The sequence below is a fragment of the Vespa velutina genome, chromosome 5 (assembly GCF_912470025.1).
Source record: "Vespa velutina chromosome 5, iVesVel2.1, whole genome shotgun sequence".
Lineage (NCBI taxonomy): Eukaryota > Metazoa > Arthropoda > Insecta > Hymenoptera > Vespidae > Vespa > Vespa velutina.
Window position 1 is genome coordinate 1,535,541 of NC_062192.1, and position 19,953 is coordinate 1,555,493.

Sequence of the window (19,953 nt, forward strand, 5' to 3'; positions counted from 1 at the left end):
TACTTGTCACATGAATATGAATTCGTTTAACATAATATTTGACATAATATGTATGTGTGTGTGTGTGTATGTGTGTGTATGTAAGGGTCTGTATTATTCCAAAGAAAATAATTTTTATGCTTGCTTCCACTCGGTCTAACATCAATCGGTTAATGAAATTACTTTTAATTTCCTTTTTTCCTTTACTTCTATTGTTAAACGATGTGACTGTGTGCATGTGTGTGTGTGTGTACATATATATATACACACAAGTTACCTTTTTACTCATTGTTACGAATGTACGTTTAGAATTTGAATGTTTTAAAAATAATTTTAATTTTTTCACGTTCGCACTTTCATCGAAATAATTTAATAACCATTTTAATTGATATAAATGAGATAATGAATTGATTCAATAATTTCCATCTATTTCATTCTACATTTAAATTATTCTTTATGCGCAAATGCTTGTTTATCGTTGATAATAATTTTAATCGATTAAGAAGATGTTTTTAAAGTACAAAAATCTGATAATAACTTTATATTGATAATATATTTATTGAAATATATAAAAAAATGTATTTTGCAATGGTTTGAATCATTAATATAATTAAGAAATTGCATTTTAATTTAAAACAGTGCTTAATAATGCAAAAGCTTAGATATAGTTAAGCATATTTCTATTCCATTAGGATATTACAAGTATAATATATAAAAATTCATTGAGAACGAATATTAACGTAATCGTTAATAATTCGTGAGTGCTCATTTGTGATTAACATATTCATTTACGATATATTTTAATATGATTCTTTCATTTTACATCAGAAAATTTTGACATTTCAATTGATTGGATACAATCGATGTACCATTGACATCTTTAACCTTTTACGAGCGAAAATACATATTTCTATGATCAAAATACAAATACTTAAGATAATACCAATTAGGACGTAAAAAAAAAGTGATATTATAGTGATTATATACACCGGTTGATGCTTGATCATATTATTGGATTTTTCTTCATATATCATATCTCTTATACGATTATTCATTCCATTGTTGAGAAATTTTTTTAAACTGAAACAAATTTTGTAATTTAACGTCAAATTAATATTAACATTATTAAACAATTATGTACTCACTTAAAATTGAAGACATTGGTGAATGGATTGTGCTTAGATAAAATGATACTAACTGCATCTAAACGTCCTGTATTAATCGAAATAATTTTACATGGCATTTTACGAATTACATCTTCCAGGAACCTTGTCGTGTAAAGAGCTAGTTTATGATTTTCACAAATCTATAATTTAAAAATAAAATATTATTAATGAAACCATGTGTATATACATATATAATTTCATTAGAATTTATTATATTTCATAAATATTTACATTCATAAATCCTTCGGATATAGATACTGGCAACTTATCCTCGTCTATCATCAACTTCATTATTTTCTTTTCAAGCGGATCATTCGAATTCTACAAATAAATATTTTCATTCGTAAGAACAACGTTAATATTACGTATCATACTTACGGCAAATGTATCATATCCAGCTGAATCGCGTAAAACGGAAAGTTGATAAGTGCCGTCTTCAGCGAAGCTCTCTAATGAATTAAATGGTAATTTGTAGATGCCGGTTGTTAAAAAGCTCGTCAATGACGCAGAATATGCGGCCGATAAAACTACAGCCATAAAAAACATAGAGAAGTAAGCTATTCTTAATGAAAATCTATCAGGAATATCTAAAACAAACGTATACTTTTTATAAATATAATTGTTAATATAACAATAAGAATAATTGAAAAGAAAAAAAAATGAAGAAATATGTACAAATAATACCTGATACTCCCTGTTGACAAAATATACCCCAAACCTCTAGAAAATTGTCGGATAATAATTGTCCTATGTTACGATTATTTTTATCCTTTATTTTAAGAAAAATCAATAAAATCGATGCAACGATTAATAATCCAAATATAGCTATCCAAAGAGATCGAGAGTAAGTCTAAGATAAAAATTCATTTAAGTTAATTAACATAGGAGAAAATAAATTAGAATAATAATTCGATCGTTTATGTTATCCTACTTGAAAATAAGATGACCATTTAATCGTAAATATTTCTGGTTCCTGTATGTAAAAACAGATAGGGGAGACGAAAAGGGGAAACGTGAAATCAACTGCATTCAATCTTGCACTTGTCATACTGAATGCTGTCAAAGAAATGTCTGCACGTCCAAAATATAATTCACCAATTGCACCGGTCCAAATGTTTTTTTTTGAATTCCATCTTCCATACGTGTCTACCTCCGAGACAATTTCAAAAGTACAATTCAATGTAATACTAAATTCCCCAAACATTCTACCGAGTAAACCATCTAATTTGCCAGCCTCGTTTATGTATACGAACGGTGAAGTCTAAAAATGTAAGGTCTACAATGAAATGAAAATTCTACGAATCCATCGTAGTGGAAAATAAATAATATATATAGAATGAAAATATTTTACCTTAACTAAAACTGTTTTCATAATTAAACCCTTTAAATTCTTTTTTCTCTCGTTATGAGAATCTAAAACTATTTTACTAATTCCTTTCTCTAAACTCCAAGTAGCTATATCTTGGATTTCGGTACGATTAGTGTTAATCGTGTACCAATCTCGTAAAATGGTTTCCGTATTGCAACGTACTATCATTTTCGAATCGAATCTCAAATGAAATATATTACCTGGTGGATTGTGACAATAATCGGGATCATGTCCCTCGTAAATGAATAAAACTACCCATATAGAAAAGGTCATGTCAAAATTATTAGTCACCAAAGAGAACTCATTAATATCATTGTGATTAGATATTATTACGATGTAATGTGGTTGTACAACTCGGTTTGCGTAATACATCGATTTGTGCAAATCCGAAAAATAAAATGTCGTTGACGTTAAACCTTCTCGAGAAAGTATACGCGTCCATTTGAACATCGTCGTTGTCATTTCCATTTCTGACGAAAAATGAACTGAAGTTAATAAAAATGAAGAAAAAAAAAAAAAAGAAATAAATAAAAATGAGAATATATTTTCGTACCTTTGAATTTCGAATAAGAGAAAATTATAGATTTCGATCCGTAAAATTTGCAAATGTCAATGATCAGATGAACGTGTTCGTCGCCGATTAATAATTGTTCGTACGATCTTGCGACTTTCGGAAGAAGAAAAAGAACAATGAGAATCTTTAATCGTCCAACGTTAGTCATTTCTTTTTGTCGTGTATGTCCAGAGATAAGCGTATTAATTAAATTTTATGAATTGTACGTTCTACAACGAAATTCATTCAACGAAGTTCTCTAACGAAATTCGTGAAAAAATTTTGATGTTACGACGAAGGATGATCGCAACCAACTAAATTTCTAAATTAGTAAGAGTGACATATTGCTAGTTGGTTTATCATAAGAATCGCTTGTCATAAGAGTTGAAATATACGTAACGTAAGGTTAATTTATTTATATGTGTAGAACTATAGTCTTCCAAAGGAAATAATTTTATGGGTGCCGGCAATGAGATAACATTGATCGATTGATAAAATTCATTTTAATTTTCCTTTTCCTTTCATTTTTCTTCTTCCTTAATGCGTCTCTCTGTGTGTGTGTGTGTGTGTGTGTGTGTATAAATATACATATATCTACATTCACGTATATACAAAGGCATATTACCATTTTATATACATCCATACAGGAAATTATAGTGTCTTAGAAATTACATTGCACTTCCATCAAAATAATTTAATAGCCATTCTAATCGATATAAAGAATTGATCGATAAGCACTTGACAAAATGATTAGTTCACATTACGCGATATATTTTAATTATTCTTTATTCGCAAACGTGGAATATAAAAGGAAAAAAAAAAAAAATAATGTATAGCGGAAAATTATTATAATCGATTAAAATGATGTTCAATTCAAATCAACTTTCCCATTGCAAATGTAACATTTAAAAATGTAATATTTCTTAAACAATTTATGCTTTACAATATATATATATATATATATAAATTTGTAATAATGTATGTGCGTGATAATAGATTTTGATATCTATGGTAGAATGTTTCACATGTTGGTACGATTAAAATATGATTGGCTTGATATTTGGATATTGTGTTTATTGAAAAGGCCAAAAAAAAAAGAAAAGAAAAAAAAAACACGATTCAATTATACCGAATTATTGGCGAATGGCACATAAAAATTTGCCGAAGTTAATTCTTTTTTTTTATTTTGATTAAGAAATTATCAATAATTCGTCCAAGGACGAACAATCGAAATAATACGAAATAATTAAAATTTAATTCGACGAAAAAAAGAAAATATTTTATATACACGTTTTTACACGTTTAATACGATTAAAAAATACAATTTCAATTTAATACAATGCTAAATAAATGCAAAAAGCTTAAATAAATATTTCAGGATATTTCTATTTCGTCGAGAAATTACAAGGACATATAAAAAGTCATTGAGAATGAATATTAGGATAATCGTTAATACTTCGTGAATCAATATATTTCATTAATGTATTTCTATTGGATATTTTTTTTTTTTAATACGATTCTTTCTTTTTTGCATTTTACAAAAAGACGCTTTAATTGATTGGATACGATCTATGTACCAACGACATCTTTTCCCTTTTTTTACGTGCAAAAATATATCTTTCTACGAACAAAATACAAATACTTAAAACAATACCAATTAGGATGAAGAATATAAGGATTATTACACTGGTTATGTCAACCGGTTGATGTTTGATCGTATCATTCGATCCATTTTGAAATAACTCGTTCTTTAAACGATTTATCATTCCATCGTTAAAAAATTTCTGTAAGCTTAAATAATTTCTTGTTTGATTAAATCATAAGTCAATATTAATCGATAAATTTGTACTTACTGAAAATTGATGACGTCGGTGAATTGATTGTTTTTAGATAAAATCATCGAAAATGTATCGACACGTCCTGTTTCAATAGGAACAACTTTGCATGTTATTTTATGATTTACGCTATTTTTTAAAATGTCAGACGTGTAAAATGCTAGTTTACGATTTTCACAAATCTATAATTTTAATTACTTGTATGTAATAATGAAATTATTAATTATTACATGTCTATATAAATCCAAAAAAGATTAAAATATATTTTTAAATGTATACAACTTCTTCGTACTTTTCTAAATCCTTCCTGTACATTTATTGGCAATTTTTCCTCCTCCAGCATTAACTTCATCAATTTCTTTGCAAGCGGATCTGCCGAATTCTATAAATAAATATTCTCATTGGATGGGAACAACGTCGATAATCAGTATCATACTTACTGCAAATAAATCATATTCAGCCGATTCATAAGGTACTGAAAGTTGATAAGTACCATCTTCAACGAAGCTCTCTAATGATCGAAAGGGTAATTTGCGAATACCGGACGTCAAATAGCTTATCAAAGAGGCAGAATAAGCGGCCGATAATACAACAGCCAAAATATATAAAGAGAAGTATGCTATTTTTAACGATGATCTATTTGGAAAGTCTAAAATATAAACGAATAATTTCTTTTGCGTAAAATGTAATTATTCAAAAGAAAAAAAAAAAAAAAACGAAAAAAAAAGAAACTAAATGAAGCGAAAAATTTTAATAAAACCTGTTAATCCCTGTTGACAAAATATACCCCATATATCCAGAAAATTGTCGTAAAATAAATATCCAGTGTCACGATTAGTTCCAATTTTTATTTTAAACAGAATCAATAATATCGTTGTTACAACCAATATTCCAAATATAGCAATCCAAATAGAATTAGAGAAGGTCTAAGAAGTGGAAAAAAAATTCTTTTTTTTTAATTCGTAGAGTTTAACGAACGAATAAAAAAAAAAAAAAAAAAAAAAAAAAAAAAAAAAAAAAAATAATAATAATAATAATAATAACAAATTTTTCTTTTGTTTTAATTCATTCAGAGAAAAATTACGAATTAGAAATTATCAGTACCAGAAAATAAGATGACCATTTAATCGAGAATATGTGTGGTTCCTGTATGTAAAGATAATTTTTCGAGAGCAAAAGTGGAAAAGTGAAGTCAACGGCATTCAATCTGGCATTTGTCATGGAAAATCCAGAAAAACAAATATCGGCATGTCCAGAATTTAATTCCCCAATTGCTCCGGACCAAATATTTTCTTTTGGATTCCATCTTCCGAATGTTTTTACCTCGGCAATGATATTGAAATTAAAATTTAAAGTAAGACGAAGTTCTTTTAACAATCGTCTTAACAAACCCTCTAATTTGCCAGCTTTGTTTACAAATAGAAAATCCGATGACTAAAGAAGAAAAAATGAAATAATAATGACGAATACGATCGATTAATAAATAGAAAGAAAGATATCTTACCTTAACAATAATGACTCTCAATGTGTAACCCTTCATATTATATCTTCTCTCGTAAAGAGATTCTGGAACCATTTTAATGATTCCATTCTCTAAATTCCAAGTTGCTAAATCATCGATCTGAGTTTCATTCGAATCGATCGAATACCACTCTCGTAAAATATTTTCTGTACCGCAACGTACCAACATTTCCGTATTGAATTTCAAATGAAATATGTTATATGGTGGATTGTGACAATAAACGTGATCATTTGCCTTGTTGGTAAACAATACTAACCAGACACCAAAGGACATATCAAACGTTCTCGTTACTAAAGAGAACTCGTTAATGGCATCGTAATTGGATATAATCGCGATGTAATGTGGTCGTACGACTTGATTTACATAATACGACGATTCGTTCAATCTCGAAAAATAAAAGCTAGTGGTCGTAAAACCTTCGCGAGAAAGTGCACGCGTCAATTTGAACGTCGTCGTTGTCATTTCCATGTCTGAAAGGGGGAAAAAAAAAAAAAGAAAAAAAAAAAAGTAAAAGGAAAATAAATATAAAAATGACAATTCAGTAGAATTATTAATTACCTTTTATCGAATCGGGATATAATAAAATTATAGAGTCCGTTCGATATAATTTGCAAATGTCGATGATGAGAGAAATGTTTTCGTCGTCGATAGAAAAAAATTCATACGTTCTCGCGATCTTCGGAAGAAGAGAAAAAAAAAAGAGTATTTTTAAACGCACGAGAAACGTCATTTTTTTTTTTTTATCCTCTAAATATGTCGATCGATGATCGATCATACGTTTTAATTTTACGAAGCGACGTATAAAACGTACGTAACGTCAAAGAGGATCGTACGAGACTAAATTTCTAATCTAATGAAAGTAACTTATCGTGACTGTCGTACGAATAGAAATATATATATATATATAATATATGTATATATGTGACTTATGTGTATGTGCGTATTCTTGAGAAGAAAATAATTTTATAAGTACTGGCACTAGTATATTAACATCGATCGGTTAAAGAAGTTTATTTTAATTTTCTTTTTTTCTTTTTTACTTCATGTGCATAGTAAATTTGTAAATATATACATATATATATATATATATATATATATATATTTGCAAATATATACAAATGTGCAATTGTATTTATTTTAAAAAATAACATTGTCCTTCCATCGAAATAATTTAATAGCTATTCTGATCGATATAAATGAGGTAAGAGCACTTGAGAAAATGATTTTCGATTAATACATGCCATATTTCAATTATTCTTTATTCGCAAACATTATGTTATAATAAAAAATTATTATAATCAATTAAAAAAATGTTCAATGATATATAAATATTCGATTGTAACATTAAGTTGATAATATGTTTCTTATCAATTTCAAGGATATACAATGAATGGATATGATAATATCGTTTATTAAGGAATATTTAATTCACGTCAATTATTTTATAAAATCGTTGCAAATGTAATATCAAAAAATTTTCATTCATGGCCATTTTTAATCGAGTTAAACATTTAATAATAATATTATCAAATGTAATATTAGAACGAATATAATTAATTATTATTATTGTAATTCAGAGTTTCTCAACACATAATCCGCTATCACAATATTAAAAGTTTAAACGATAACTGCTACCTTAAACAAGTTTTCGTCGATTAAAAATCGACATTCTTCCAAAAGAATTAAAATATGTGTACAATCGATGTGCAATCGACGAATAAAGAAAATCTGTAATACACAAGTCCACGCGTTTAATCTTAATCGAAGAGATACTATATAAAATTTTAAAACTGTGCTAAATATTACAAAAGCATAGATATGCTTACAGATATTTCTATATTCTATTTAAAAAAATTATAATCAGAATATAAAGATTCATTGATAAAAAGTATTAGCGTTATTGCGATTAATTCACGTGCGACTTCTTTTATATTTTGGAATATTTTTTATACTTTTCTTTCTTTTTCCATAAAATCCTGACGATCTTTTCAATAATATATTATGTACAATTGACATCTTTTTTCTTTTACGAAAGAAAATATACTTTTCTATGATTAGAACGCAAATACTTGTGATTGTACCAATTAGAATGAAGAAAATGAGCGATATAACGCTGGTTAAATCAACCGATTCGTGTTTCAATATAAAATTCAATTCCTTTTTTAATGTTATATCTTTTAAGCGATTCATCATTCCATTGTTAAAGAATTTCTGCAAACTATGAATGATCTTATGATTTGACGTACGACAAAAGTAACTTCACATTTATACACATCTACTTACTGAAAATTGATGACTTCAGTGTACGGATTATTCTTAGATAATATAATACCTAAATATTCTATACGTCCTGCATTAACACAAACCGTGTTACATGACGTTTTAAATTTAACAGCTTTCCTTTTTGCAACTGACGCGTACAGTGCAATTTTTTGATTTTCACAAACCTGTAATTTAACATAACTAGTATTAAAAGTAAAACTATATATTTATATATATATATATATATAAAATCTTTTGTTTTTTTTTGTTTTTTTTTTGTTTTGTTTTTTGCCTTTTTTAATATTTCATCGTACTCTTTCAAATCCTTCCTTGATAGTTAATGGCAATTTGTTTTCTTCCGGTATCAACTTTATCAATTTCTTTGCAAATGGATCCCTCGCGTGCTATAAATAAATATTTTTTTTTTATTTATCCTCATATAATTATTTTATACGATTGAATGACGAATATAAAATACGTATCATACTCACTGTAAATATATCATAATCAGCCGCACCACGAAAGACAATAAATTGATAAGTGCCGTCTTCGATTAAGCCCTCTAACGAATGAAAGGGTAAGACGGAGACAGCAGATGTTAAAAAGCTTATCAAAGCGGCAGAATAAGCGGCCGATAAGACAACAGCCAAAAGAAATATAGAGAAATATGCTATTCTTAACGATGATCTATCTGGAAAGTCTAAAATTCGAAATGAATACTTTTTTAATATACTAACTTACTTATCTATATAATTATTAAAAAAAAAAAAAAAAAAGAAAAAACTAAATGAAAGTAAAAAGTAAATCGAAAAAATAAAGAGACAAAGAACTAAATGAATAATACCTGCCAATCCCTGTTGACAGAATATACCCCAAATCTTTAGAAATTTATAAGATAATAATTGTCCAATGTTATGATCCGTACCAATTTTTATTTTGAGAAAAATTAATACGATCGTTGCAAAAGTTAATATTCCAAATATGGCAATCCAAATGGTATAGGAGAAAGTCTAAAATAGAAAGAAAAAGAAAAATGAAATATATCTTTTTAATTCATTTACTTGACAAAATGAACGACAATGATGAAAGAAAATATTAACGAAGAAAAATAATTTTATTTAATAATTTTATCTTACTTGAAAATATGATGACCATTTGATCGTGAATTTATTTGGTTCTTTGATGTAAATACAATGTTTCGTGAAAATAAGAGGAAAGGTAAAATCTACGACGTTCAATCTTGCACTGGTCATAGAAAAATCTGATATAGAAATGTCAGCTCGTCCTGAATATATCTCTCCGATTGCTCCTGACCATGTATTTTTTTCTGAATTCCATATTCCGTACTCGTCTACGCTCGAGACGATTTTCAAACTAAAATTAAGAGTTACGGAAAGTTCTTTTAATGTTTTGCCAAATGTTCCTTCTAATTCGTTATTCTCATTAACATTTACGAACGGCGAGTCCTGCGAATTTGTAAATAGAAATAATGATATGTATTAAATGATATGCGAATCTTTTTAATAATAATAATAATAATAATAATAGAAAAAAGAAAAAAAAAAAAGAAAAGGATAGAAAATATTTATAAGGAAAAATATCTCACCTTGACTATAACTGCCCTCATGGTCAAACCGTGCAAATTATATCTTCTATCGTAAAGAGAATCCTTTACAACTTTGGTCATACCATTTTCTAAATTCCAAATTGTTAAATCATCTATCTCGGTTCGATTAGAATCGATCGAGTACCATTCACGTAAAATATTTTCTGTGCCACAACGTACTAACATTTCCGAGTTGAATTTTAAATGAAATATATTACCTGGCGGACTGTGACAATAATCGAAACCGCGCCCCTTGTAAATAAATAATACTAACCAGGCGGCAAAGGACATATCGAATGTATTTGTCGCTAAAGAGAATTCATTGATAGCGTCGTAATTAGATATAACTGCGATGTAATGCGGTCGTACGATTCGTTTTACGTAATACGATGATTCGTGCAATTGAGAAAAGTACAAATTTGAGGTCGTAAAACCATCGCGAGAAAGTGCACGCGTCCATTTGAATATCGTCGTTGTCATTTCCATTTCTGTGTAAGAAAAAAAAGAAAGAAAGAAAGAAAGAAAGAAAGAAAAAAAAAAGAAAAAGAAAGAAAGAAAGAAAAAAAAGAGAAAACAAAAAAACAAAAAAAAAAAAAAAAAAGGAAAAGAAAAAGAAGGAATATGAAAAAGCAACGAAGATTAAATAAAAGGAAAGAAATGAAATTGTGAAATAATTATCGTACCTTTTATCGATTCCCCGTATAAGAATATTATTGATTTGGTTTCGTATAATTTGCAAACGTCGATGATAAGAGGAACACCTTCGTCGCCGACAGATAATAATTCATAGGATCTCATGATTTTCGGTAGTAATAAAAGTACGATGAACATCTTTAATTTTCCAACGAATAACGTCATTTTTCTTTTTCCTTTTTTTCCTTTCTTTTCATATACGATCGAAATATTTTATTTTTGCGACGGAATACGATAATCCCGGGAGATTAAATTTCTAAACGTTCCAACAGAGGAATTATTTTCATTGCGAATATTGCAATGGTTGCAACAAATCTGAATGCAGGCTACGTCTATTGGTTTGCTTATTCGTGCGTTCGTGCGAGGAATATGATTTTATGCCTGTTAACATTGACCTATCGATGTCAATCGATTAATATATTTTATTTTCATGTATACTTTTTATCTTCTTTTTCTTTTTTTTCTTTTTTTTTTTTCTTTTCTTTTTTTACTTTTTTCCTATCGCAATGTTTGATTCTATTATTCATGATTCTGATGATTCTATGAAAATAGGAATTATTTCATGCTACTCTCTTCGACAGCCCTTTCAATGATATATTTAAAAGGATTGCAATTGGCATATGACAGAAAACAATATGTGTTATTATTCTTGTAAAAAAAAAAAATAAAAAAAAAAAACAGAAAGAAAAAAAACATTATTAAATATTACCTTACAATTTCGTGAATATATTTTTCATTGCTTGAAAAAATATTTCCATGACAAACCGAGACATTTAATTAGAAATTATTGAAAAATAAGTAATTACAAAGTTTATTTATTTTTAAATAAGAACTGATATTTATTTTTATCCAAAGGAAAAGAAAAGAAAAAAAAAAAAAGAGAAGAAAAAATATCTTTGACAATTGCAGTGAAAAGTTTACTTGTTAATACTTACCAGATTAATGAAAAGTTGATTGATCTAATTGAAACGTGCTCGATATCAGATCTATGTAAGATCGAGATCGAAGAAAAATGATGGCTTATTAACATACGACGTGCGTTATCGTCAATTCACAAGTGATTTTTAATCCAAATTATTTGATTCAAAGTGAATAATAATTCGTTGAGACGATATACGGCAAGCTAATGGAAATAATTCTAACTTCGTAAAATTGAAAGACTAGAAAACTTTAGATAGAATTTTGTTCCTTTTCTTTTCTTTTTTTTTTTTTCTTTTTTTCTTTTTTCAGTGAAATCTATCGATAAAATAAAATTAAATGATATTAATGAAACAATTGTGCCGTTTATTAATCGACTTATCTATGTAATGTAAATTTCTTTGATTATGACACGTTAAAAAATTATATATAATTTTAAAAATATTTTCTTAATTTAACATTTTTAATTTGGATTAAATGACACGTCAAAGAACAGAGTGCGTTTCTTAATTACAAAAATAATTTTTAAAAATAAATATATATTACCTTATTGGCATATTATTATATGATTATAATATACTCACAATTATTATTATTATCTTCCTCTTTATCGTAAATATCATTAAAATTAATGTCAATTAAATCATAAAACAATAAGAATTGTAAAAAAAATTTCTACTATTATAGAATCACTTATATACATACGTCTGTTATTTATGTTATTGCATTAAAACACGTAATACGTTTATATCGCGTACGATTATAAAATGCAATATTTTAAAAAGAACGTAGCACTTCGATTAAAATAATAAAATAGTTGTTCTAATCGATATAAACGAGGCCAAGCACTTGACAAAATGATTTCCAACTGTCACACGTTAGAACACACACACATATATATATATATATATATATATATATATATATATACTTTATATACTAATTATTTCTTATGCGCATACGCGAACTTATCGTAGATAAGTAGAAAATTATTATAGTCGATTAAGGTTATATATATATATATATATGCATATGTATAAATATTTTATAATATAACCTTTAAATACGTAATATATTTAATATAAATTTAATGTATAAACAATATAAATCGATATAATATAAGAATGTAATAAAATCAATTAAAAGGATATTAATTTCATATCAATTTCGTTTTATAATATATATTATATCTAACAGGTTTATTCGATTACATTACGATTTCTATCACGTTGATACGTGCAAAATTTTCTGATTTTGTTCTATATTGAAAAAAAAAAGGTATGTTTATTGAAAAATTTCATTATTCAATAATAACGTCCTGTCACGATTCGTACATAAAAATGATTAATATAATTTCTTTTTCCTTTTTTTTTTTCTGTTGTTATTTCAACTACGAGAGAGATGCACTTCGAAAGAATGAAAAAATATGCATACACTTGCCTTCGGCAAATAATATATATATATATATATATATATATATATATATATATATATATATATATATATATATTTGTCATACACAGATAGGTGTACATGTTTAATTTTAATCGAAAAAATTCTATTTACAATTTTAGAACTGTGCCAAATAAAACAAAAACATAGATATGCCTATAGTTGTTTCTGCGTATGTGTTCAATATAAGAAATTACAATCGGAATAATAATATTCATTGACAAACGGGAAATTAGCATTGTCATGAGTAATTCACGCGATTACATTTGCGATTTCTTTTGTCTTTTGCAATATTTTTAAAAGTTTTCTTCCTTTCTATATAAAATTCTAACGAATTAAACAACGATATACGTTTTACCATCGACATTTGTTTCTTTTTACGAACGGAAATATACTTTTCTATGATTAAAATGAATATACTCAAAATAATACCAATTAATATGAGAAAAATAGGCGATATAATACTGACTATCTGAACTGGTTGCTGTTGCATCATATCGTTAAAATTCTTCTTAAATGTTACATCTTTTAAACGATTCATTATTCCGTAGTTGAAAAATTTCTGCAAGCTAGAACAAAATTGTACGATACGATTAATGTAAAATATAATAAATTCATTTTATTTCTTACTTACTGAAAATTGATGATACCGATGAATGGATTATGCTTAGATAAAATAATAGATAAACTGTCTATACGTCCTGTTTCAATAGAAACCACATTACATGGTATTTTAAAATTTAGAACCTTTTTTATTTCGTCGGATGTATAGATCGCTTGTTTCCGATTTTTACAAATCTGTAATATAACAATAACGGGCATTATCAATAAAATTATATGAGTATACGAGTTATTCCTTTTTTCTTTTTTTTTTTTTTTTTTTTTTTTTTTTTTTTTTTTTTTTTAGTAAGTACTTCATCGTACACTTCTAAATCCTTCTAATACAGTTATTGGTAACTTTTCCTCTTCTGGCATTAACTTCATTAATGTCTTCGCAAGTGGATCTGCCGAATTCTGTAAATAAATTTTTATTTACAATAAATATATATATATATATATATATATTTATTTATTGTAAATAATCATTAGTTATTATGTATGTATATATACATATATATACTACAACTATTTAAGTAAGTAATACTTATCATACTCACTGCAAATATATCGTAGTCGGCCGTACCGCGAATAACAATAAATTGATAAGATTCATCTTCAACGAAATTCTCTAATGATCGAAAAGGTAAGACATGGATAACGGACGTTAAAAAGCTTATCAAAGCAGCAGAATAAGCGGCCGATAAGATCACGGCCAAAAGAAATATAGAGAAGTATGTTATTCTTAACGATAATCTCTGTGGAAAATCTAAAATCCAAAAGTTATATTTTTCTCTAAGTATAATAATTAAAAAAAAAAAAAAAAAAAAAAAAAAAAAAAAAAAAAATTATATTGATCGAATATCGTAAAATATTTTATCAAACCTGGGAGTCCCTGTTGACAAAATATACCCCAAATTTCTAAAAAATTGTCCGATAATAAGTGTCCAATATTACGATCGGTTTTATTTTTTATTTTCAGAAAAATTAATAAGACCGTTGTAAAAAATAATACTCCAAAAATAGCAATCCAAATGGAATGAGAGAAAGTCTAAAAAAAAAAAAAAAAGAAAAAGAAAATAATAACAAATTTTTCTTTTGTTTTAATTCATTCAGAGAAAAATTACAAATTAGAAATTATCAGTACCAGAAAATAAGATGACCATTTAATCGCGAATATCTTTGGTTCTTTAATGTATAGAAAATTTTTGGATAGCAAAAGAGGAAACGTGAAGTCAACTACATTCAATCTGGCACTGGTCATAGAAAAATCTGAAATAGAAATATCAGCACGTCCGACGTATAATTCTCCGATTGCTCCGGACCAAGTATTTTTTTTTGTATTCCAACTTCCATGCTCGTTTACTTCGGAAACAATATTGAAACTACAATTTAATGTCATACAAAGTTCTTTTAATATTCTACCGAACATGCCGTCCAATTGGCCATCCTTATTTAAATTTATGAACGGTGAATCCTACATTGAAAAAAAAAAAAAAAGAAATAATCAAAAATTAAACATATACGAATTCTATTTTAAATTGAACATATATAAAAAAAAAATTATATATATATATATATATATATATATATATATATATATATTAGAAGAAAAAAACTTTACCTTAACTATAGCAGTTCTCATAACCAAACCTTGTAAATTGTATCTTCTATCGTAAAGAGAATCAGAAACCATTTTAACGATTCCTTTCTCCAAACTCCAATGTGCAAAATCATTGATCTCCGTTCGATTCTTATAGATCGAATACCATTCACGTAAAATATTTTCGTTACCGCAACGGACCAACATTTCCGTGTTGAATTTCAAATGAAATATATTACCTGGTGGACTGTGACAATAATCGAAGCTATGTCCCTTGGAAATGAATAATACAAGCCATACGGCATAAGGCATATTGAAATTATTGTTTGCTAGGGAGAACTGATTAATTGCATTGTTATTAGTTATAATCGCGACGTAATGGGGTCGTACGATTTGTTTAATGTAGTACGATGTTTTGTGTAATTCTGAAAAGTACAAGGACACGGTCAAAAAACCTTCACGAGAAAGTGCACGCATCCATTTGAATAACGTCGTTGCAACTTCCATTTCTGAGTAGAAAAGAAAAAAAAGAGAAAATGAAAATAGTAAAACTAAAGAAATAGTGAATAAAAAAAAAAAATATATATATATATATATATAATTTTCCTACCTTCTATCGATTGAGCGTATAAGAATATTATAGATTTAGTTCCATGTAATTTGGAAATATTGATGATCAAAGATACGTATTCGTCGTCGTAAGAACGTTGTAATTCAAGCTCGTAAGATCTCGCTATAAACGGGAGAAAAAGTATAAGAATAAAAATGAGAACGAGTATTTTTAATCGTATAAAGAACGTCATCTCTTCTTTTTTTTTTCTTTCTCTTTTATTATTTATTTATTTATCTTCTGTTTTTTTTTCTTTTTTTTTCTTTTTTTTTTTTTTTTTTTTTAATTCGAATCGAAGGAATCGACGACAACCGCGTGTGCGATGATATTGACGGAAAAATGTTTTTACACGACAACAGAAGTACGTTCGATTGTTCGATATGTCGTTCGAAACGAAATGAAGCCAGTGGTTGTTTACATATTCGTGCGAAAAATAATAGAAAAAAAGAAAGAGAAAAAAAAAAAAAAGAAAAAAGAAAAAACTAATGTTATCTGTATTAGTATTGATTATTTACGATCGATTAATGAACGGTCCTTTTCACTTTATCCTTATGTTTACTTTTCTTCTTTGTAATAACGCGTATATAAGTATATACCACGTATAAGTACGTGTGTGTATATTTACATATCTACATGAACATGTTTATATGTTATCGTTCGTTTGATTCATAACGATTGTAAAAGATAATACAATGTAAATAATGTTGCAATTCCATTGGAATAATTATAATAGACGTTCTAATCGATATAAGTACAATCGATAAAGTAACCATCCGACCAAATGATTTCAGATCATTAAATGTTTGAACAAATAAATACGAGGGTCGTTTAAAACAACGTTTCTCAACTTGTTCTATATGTTAAATATAGATTTTTAATAAGTATTAACATATCCGAAAGCAAGGAATGTAATGATTAATTTATAAAAATTGTCTATAATTTATTTGCGTTAAACAATTGTATCTTTGAAATATAAATTTTACGATAAAAAATTTTTAAAACATATTATAAACATTTGTGCAAACGTATTAAATTGTACATCCAGAAGAGTTGAGAAATACTGATCTAGAAAGTAATAACTCTTTATGTGAAGAAGACATATAAAACATTTGTTTAGACTAGGATTATTTATTTATAGATTCACTCATACGTTGACATAAACCAACGATTTATATTTCAATATTATTAATTCTGTGAAAACTGTCAAACGTAAGTACGGCCAGCATTACGAAGCACTATTTTATTATTCCAATGAAAAATTAATTGTAATTGCACGGTATATTTCTTTTGTAAAGAAATTAAATGAGAAATCAAATTTTAATTGAAAAGAAAAGAAATATCCTTTACGGAGCTTTAATCATTTAACTTATGGAATACGAATGTTTTAAGAATTTAGATACATAAATCGTAATAAATTTTGAAAAATAAATATTTAATTAATTAATATTGTCGTCGTTTAAAATATTGTTCAAAATGTCGATGTGAAAATTTCATGAATCCAGATGAACAATGAGATCTGTTATATTTACCCTTTTCCAAATGTTGTGAAAAACATTGATTTCGACGGAGTAAAAAGAAGTTCATTGTTGAATTACAGCTGTGTATAAGGAGTTGCATATTGTCAGGCGCAAAAACAAATAACGCGGCTTTTTTTTCCTGTACTCAGCACCGCATTGCCTAGAAGCAAAAATGCTTCTACTCGTACGAAAATATTTTTGAACACTTTAATTATACGATACCAAAATATTCTGTTCAAAATCCAAACTTGATTTCGAGCGATCATTATATTTTTTATAAATTGAATGAATTCTAGAAATAACATTGTTTATCACGAAAAGCTGATTTATAAAGGACGCCACAATACTACGATGCTCACGTTAACACGCTGCGGAAGTTTATGACGGACGTATTGTATCAAATATGGGCGTGCGCAAAGATTATATATTGAAATGTAAGTATGTGTATGTGTATAAATAAGTATATATATATATATATATGTGTGTGTGTGTGTGTGTGTGTGCTAGAGTTAGAAATAAAGAGAAAATTTTTTTAAAATAAACGTGCATTATCAAAAATTTCAAAATGTGATTAATTCTTCTTTTACGATTCTCATATATATATATAAAAGGATTATATTATAATTATCATTGTTGAATATTACTAAAGTCGATTAAAAATATTTTTAAAGGAAATATACGAATTTGTTTATAACATTAAGCAGATAATATGTTTAACAGTAAATACGTATATCATATTTAATTCGTCGAAAAAATCGATGAAGTTCGAAGGAATTAAAATGCGTATATATATATATGTGTATTCGACAAAATGAAGAAAATGCATCATAGATACGTCTGTAAATTTAATTTCAAATGAAGAAATTTACTTTTTTATTTAAAACCTATGCTAAATAATGTACGCATGTGCTATTATGTTCCAATAGAAAATTGTAATATAAACGTTTGTTTTGTACATATATGATCATTGTCGTTAATATTTTAACAGTTGGACATTTGGGATTTGCGTGACAGTTAACAATATTTTTCATACTTTTCTTTCCATTCAAATCAAATTTTAACGATTCGTTAAATGGTATACGATCAACAATCGATCATTTCTTATTTCTACGAGTAAAAATAAACTTTTCTATAATTAGAATAAAAAATATTAAAAATAATACCAATTTGTATAATATATTTATATTAAATAAGTATAAAAATTGTCGAGATATGAATTCGATATTAAAAAATTCTATGCAAATAAAAAAAAATTCGTCGAAAAGTAACATTAGTGTATTTAATATTTTACGAGTGTACATTTACAAATTGCTTGATAATTTGTGATATTTTTTATACTTCTTCTTTTAATTCCTTTTTTTTTTTTCATAAACTCCTGACGATTTAATTGATGTAACATATGTTATCATTGACTCTACAGAAAAAAATAAACATTTCTATGATAAGAATACAGATACTCAATAATAATATCAAAATAATTGGCTTAAGAATATAAGGGTAATAATGCTGATTATGCGAAACAATTGATCCTCGATTACTTCACATTTTAAATGTCGTATTTTTTAAACGATTTATCATTTCATTATTGATAAATTTCTGCAAGCTAGAATGAGCTTGTGCTTTAACGTACGATAAATGAATATTTACATTATTAATTGTGTATCCTCTGAAAATTGATAATATCTATGAACGGAAAGTATTTTGATAAAATCATATTTAAACTTTCTAAATGTCTTGTTACAATAGAAATCAGATTACACGGCATTTTAACATTTACTATCTTATGTACATTAATAATTCGTTGTTCGTGTGAAATGATTAGTTTCCAATATTTACGAATCTGCAATTTAATAAGAAGCATTAAGAATAAAAATAATATAAAAATAATGTTACAACAAATTAATATTCCAAAGGTAGAGATCAAAATGGAATGATTGAAAGCCTAAAAAAAATAGCAACTTTTTAATTCATATCCAGATTAGAAAATATTATACTTTAATTATAAAAACTCTCATAATGAAATCCTGTAAATTATATCTTCTTCTATCCACGATGAGAAGTTGAAGTAATTTTAGTTAATCCTTTCTCTAAGTTCCATGTCACTAAATCGTCAATTCGATTCATATCGATCGAATATCAATCTCGTAAAATATATTTTCTGTAATGCAACAGTCCAACATTTACAAGTTTAATTTTAAATATGATATATTATCTGTTGGACTATGTAACAATAATCGAAGCCATTATCCTTGTAAATGAATATCACTAACA

At 26.8% G+C, this 19,953-nt stretch overlaps 3 protein-coding genes across 3 annotated transcripts; all 3 read right to left on the minus strand.

Moving 5' to 3' along the window:
* Positions 1–3,735: 3,735 nt before the first annotated feature.
* Positions 3,736–7,136, minus strand: LOC124949411 (probable glutamate receptor). Its single transcript, XM_047494410.1, has 9 exons — positions 6,983–7,136; positions 6,407–6,894; positions 6,007–6,336; positions 5,663–5,828; positions 5,343–5,551; positions 5,195–5,284; positions 4,921–5,084; positions 4,645–4,858; positions 3,736–3,804 (listed from the first exon to the last, which is right to left on the minus strand). The coding sequence occupies exons 2-9, from the start codon at positions 6,890–6,892 to the stop codon at positions 3,736–3,738; spliced, it is 1,728 nt and encodes a 575-aa protein (XP_047350366.1). The 5' UTR covers positions 6,893–6,894; positions 6,983–7,136.
* A 905-nt stretch (positions 7,137–8,041) lies between these two features.
* On the minus strand, positions 8,042–10,778 carry LOC124949412 (glutamate receptor ionotropic, delta-1-like). The gene is made up of 8 exons (XM_047494411.1): positions 10,293–10,778; positions 9,823–10,152; positions 9,531–9,696; positions 9,178–9,386; positions 9,001–9,090; positions 8,708–8,871; positions 8,494–8,642; positions 8,042–8,265 (listed from the first exon to the last, which is right to left on the minus strand). The coding sequence occupies exons 1-8, from the start codon at positions 10,776–10,778 to the stop codon at positions 8,042–8,044; spliced, it is 1,818 nt and encodes a 605-aa protein (XP_047350367.1).
* A 2,735-nt stretch (positions 10,779–13,513) lies between these two features.
* On the minus strand, positions 13,514–17,986 carry LOC124949136 (glutamate receptor ionotropic, kainate glr-3-like). Its single transcript, XM_047493756.1, has 9 exons — positions 17,695–17,986; positions 16,166–16,288; positions 15,577–16,064; positions 15,100–15,429; positions 14,838–15,003; positions 14,513–14,721; positions 14,280–14,369; positions 13,990–14,153; positions 13,514–13,924 (listed from the first exon to the last, which is right to left on the minus strand). The coding sequence occupies exons 1-9, from the start codon at positions 17,780–17,782 to the stop codon at positions 13,597–13,599; spliced, it is 1,986 nt and encodes a 661-aa protein (XP_047349712.1). The 5' UTR covers positions 17,783–17,986; the 3' UTR covers positions 13,514–13,596.
* Positions 17,987–19,953: the final 1,967 nt, after the last annotated feature.

Bases quoted from the DNA above. Each gene is read 5' to 3' on its own strand.
- LOC124949411 (XM_047494410.1), bottom strand. From the start codon at position 6,892: ATGGAAATGACAACGACGACGTTCAAATTGACGCGTGCACTTTCTCGC. The intron at 5,829-6,006 runs GTACTGATAATT...TCCACTTCTTAG, and splicing joins AATGGTCATCTTATTTTCTG to ACCTTCTCTAATTCTATTTG. The intron at 5,552-5,662 runs GTTTTATTAAAA...TTTATATTTTAG, and splicing joins TTGTCAACAGGGATTAACAG to ACTTTCCAAATAGATCATCG.
- LOC124949412 (XM_047494411.1), bottom strand. From the start codon at position 10,778: ATGGAAATGACAACGACGATATTCAAATGGACGCGTGCACTTTCTCGC. The intron at 9,387-9,530 runs GTATTATTCATT...TTCGAATTTTAG, and splicing joins CTGTCAACAGGGATTGGCAG to ACTTTCCAGATAGATCATCG. The intron at 8,872-9,000 runs GTACGATGAAAT...GTTAAATTACAG, and splicing joins TCAAGGAAGGATTTGAAAGA to GTTTGTGAAAATCAAAAAAT.
- LOC124949136 (XM_047493756.1), bottom strand. From the start codon at position 17,782: ATGCAACTCCTTATACACAGCTGTAATTCAACAATGAACTTCTTTTTA. The intron at 14,370-14,512 runs GTGAGTATGATA...ATTTATTTACAG, and splicing joins CCGACTACGATATATTTGCA to AATTCGGCAGATCCACTTGC. The intron at 14,154-14,279 runs GTACGATGAAGT...GTTATATTACAG, and splicing joins TATTAGAAGGATTTAGAAGT to ATTTGTAAAAATCGGAAACA.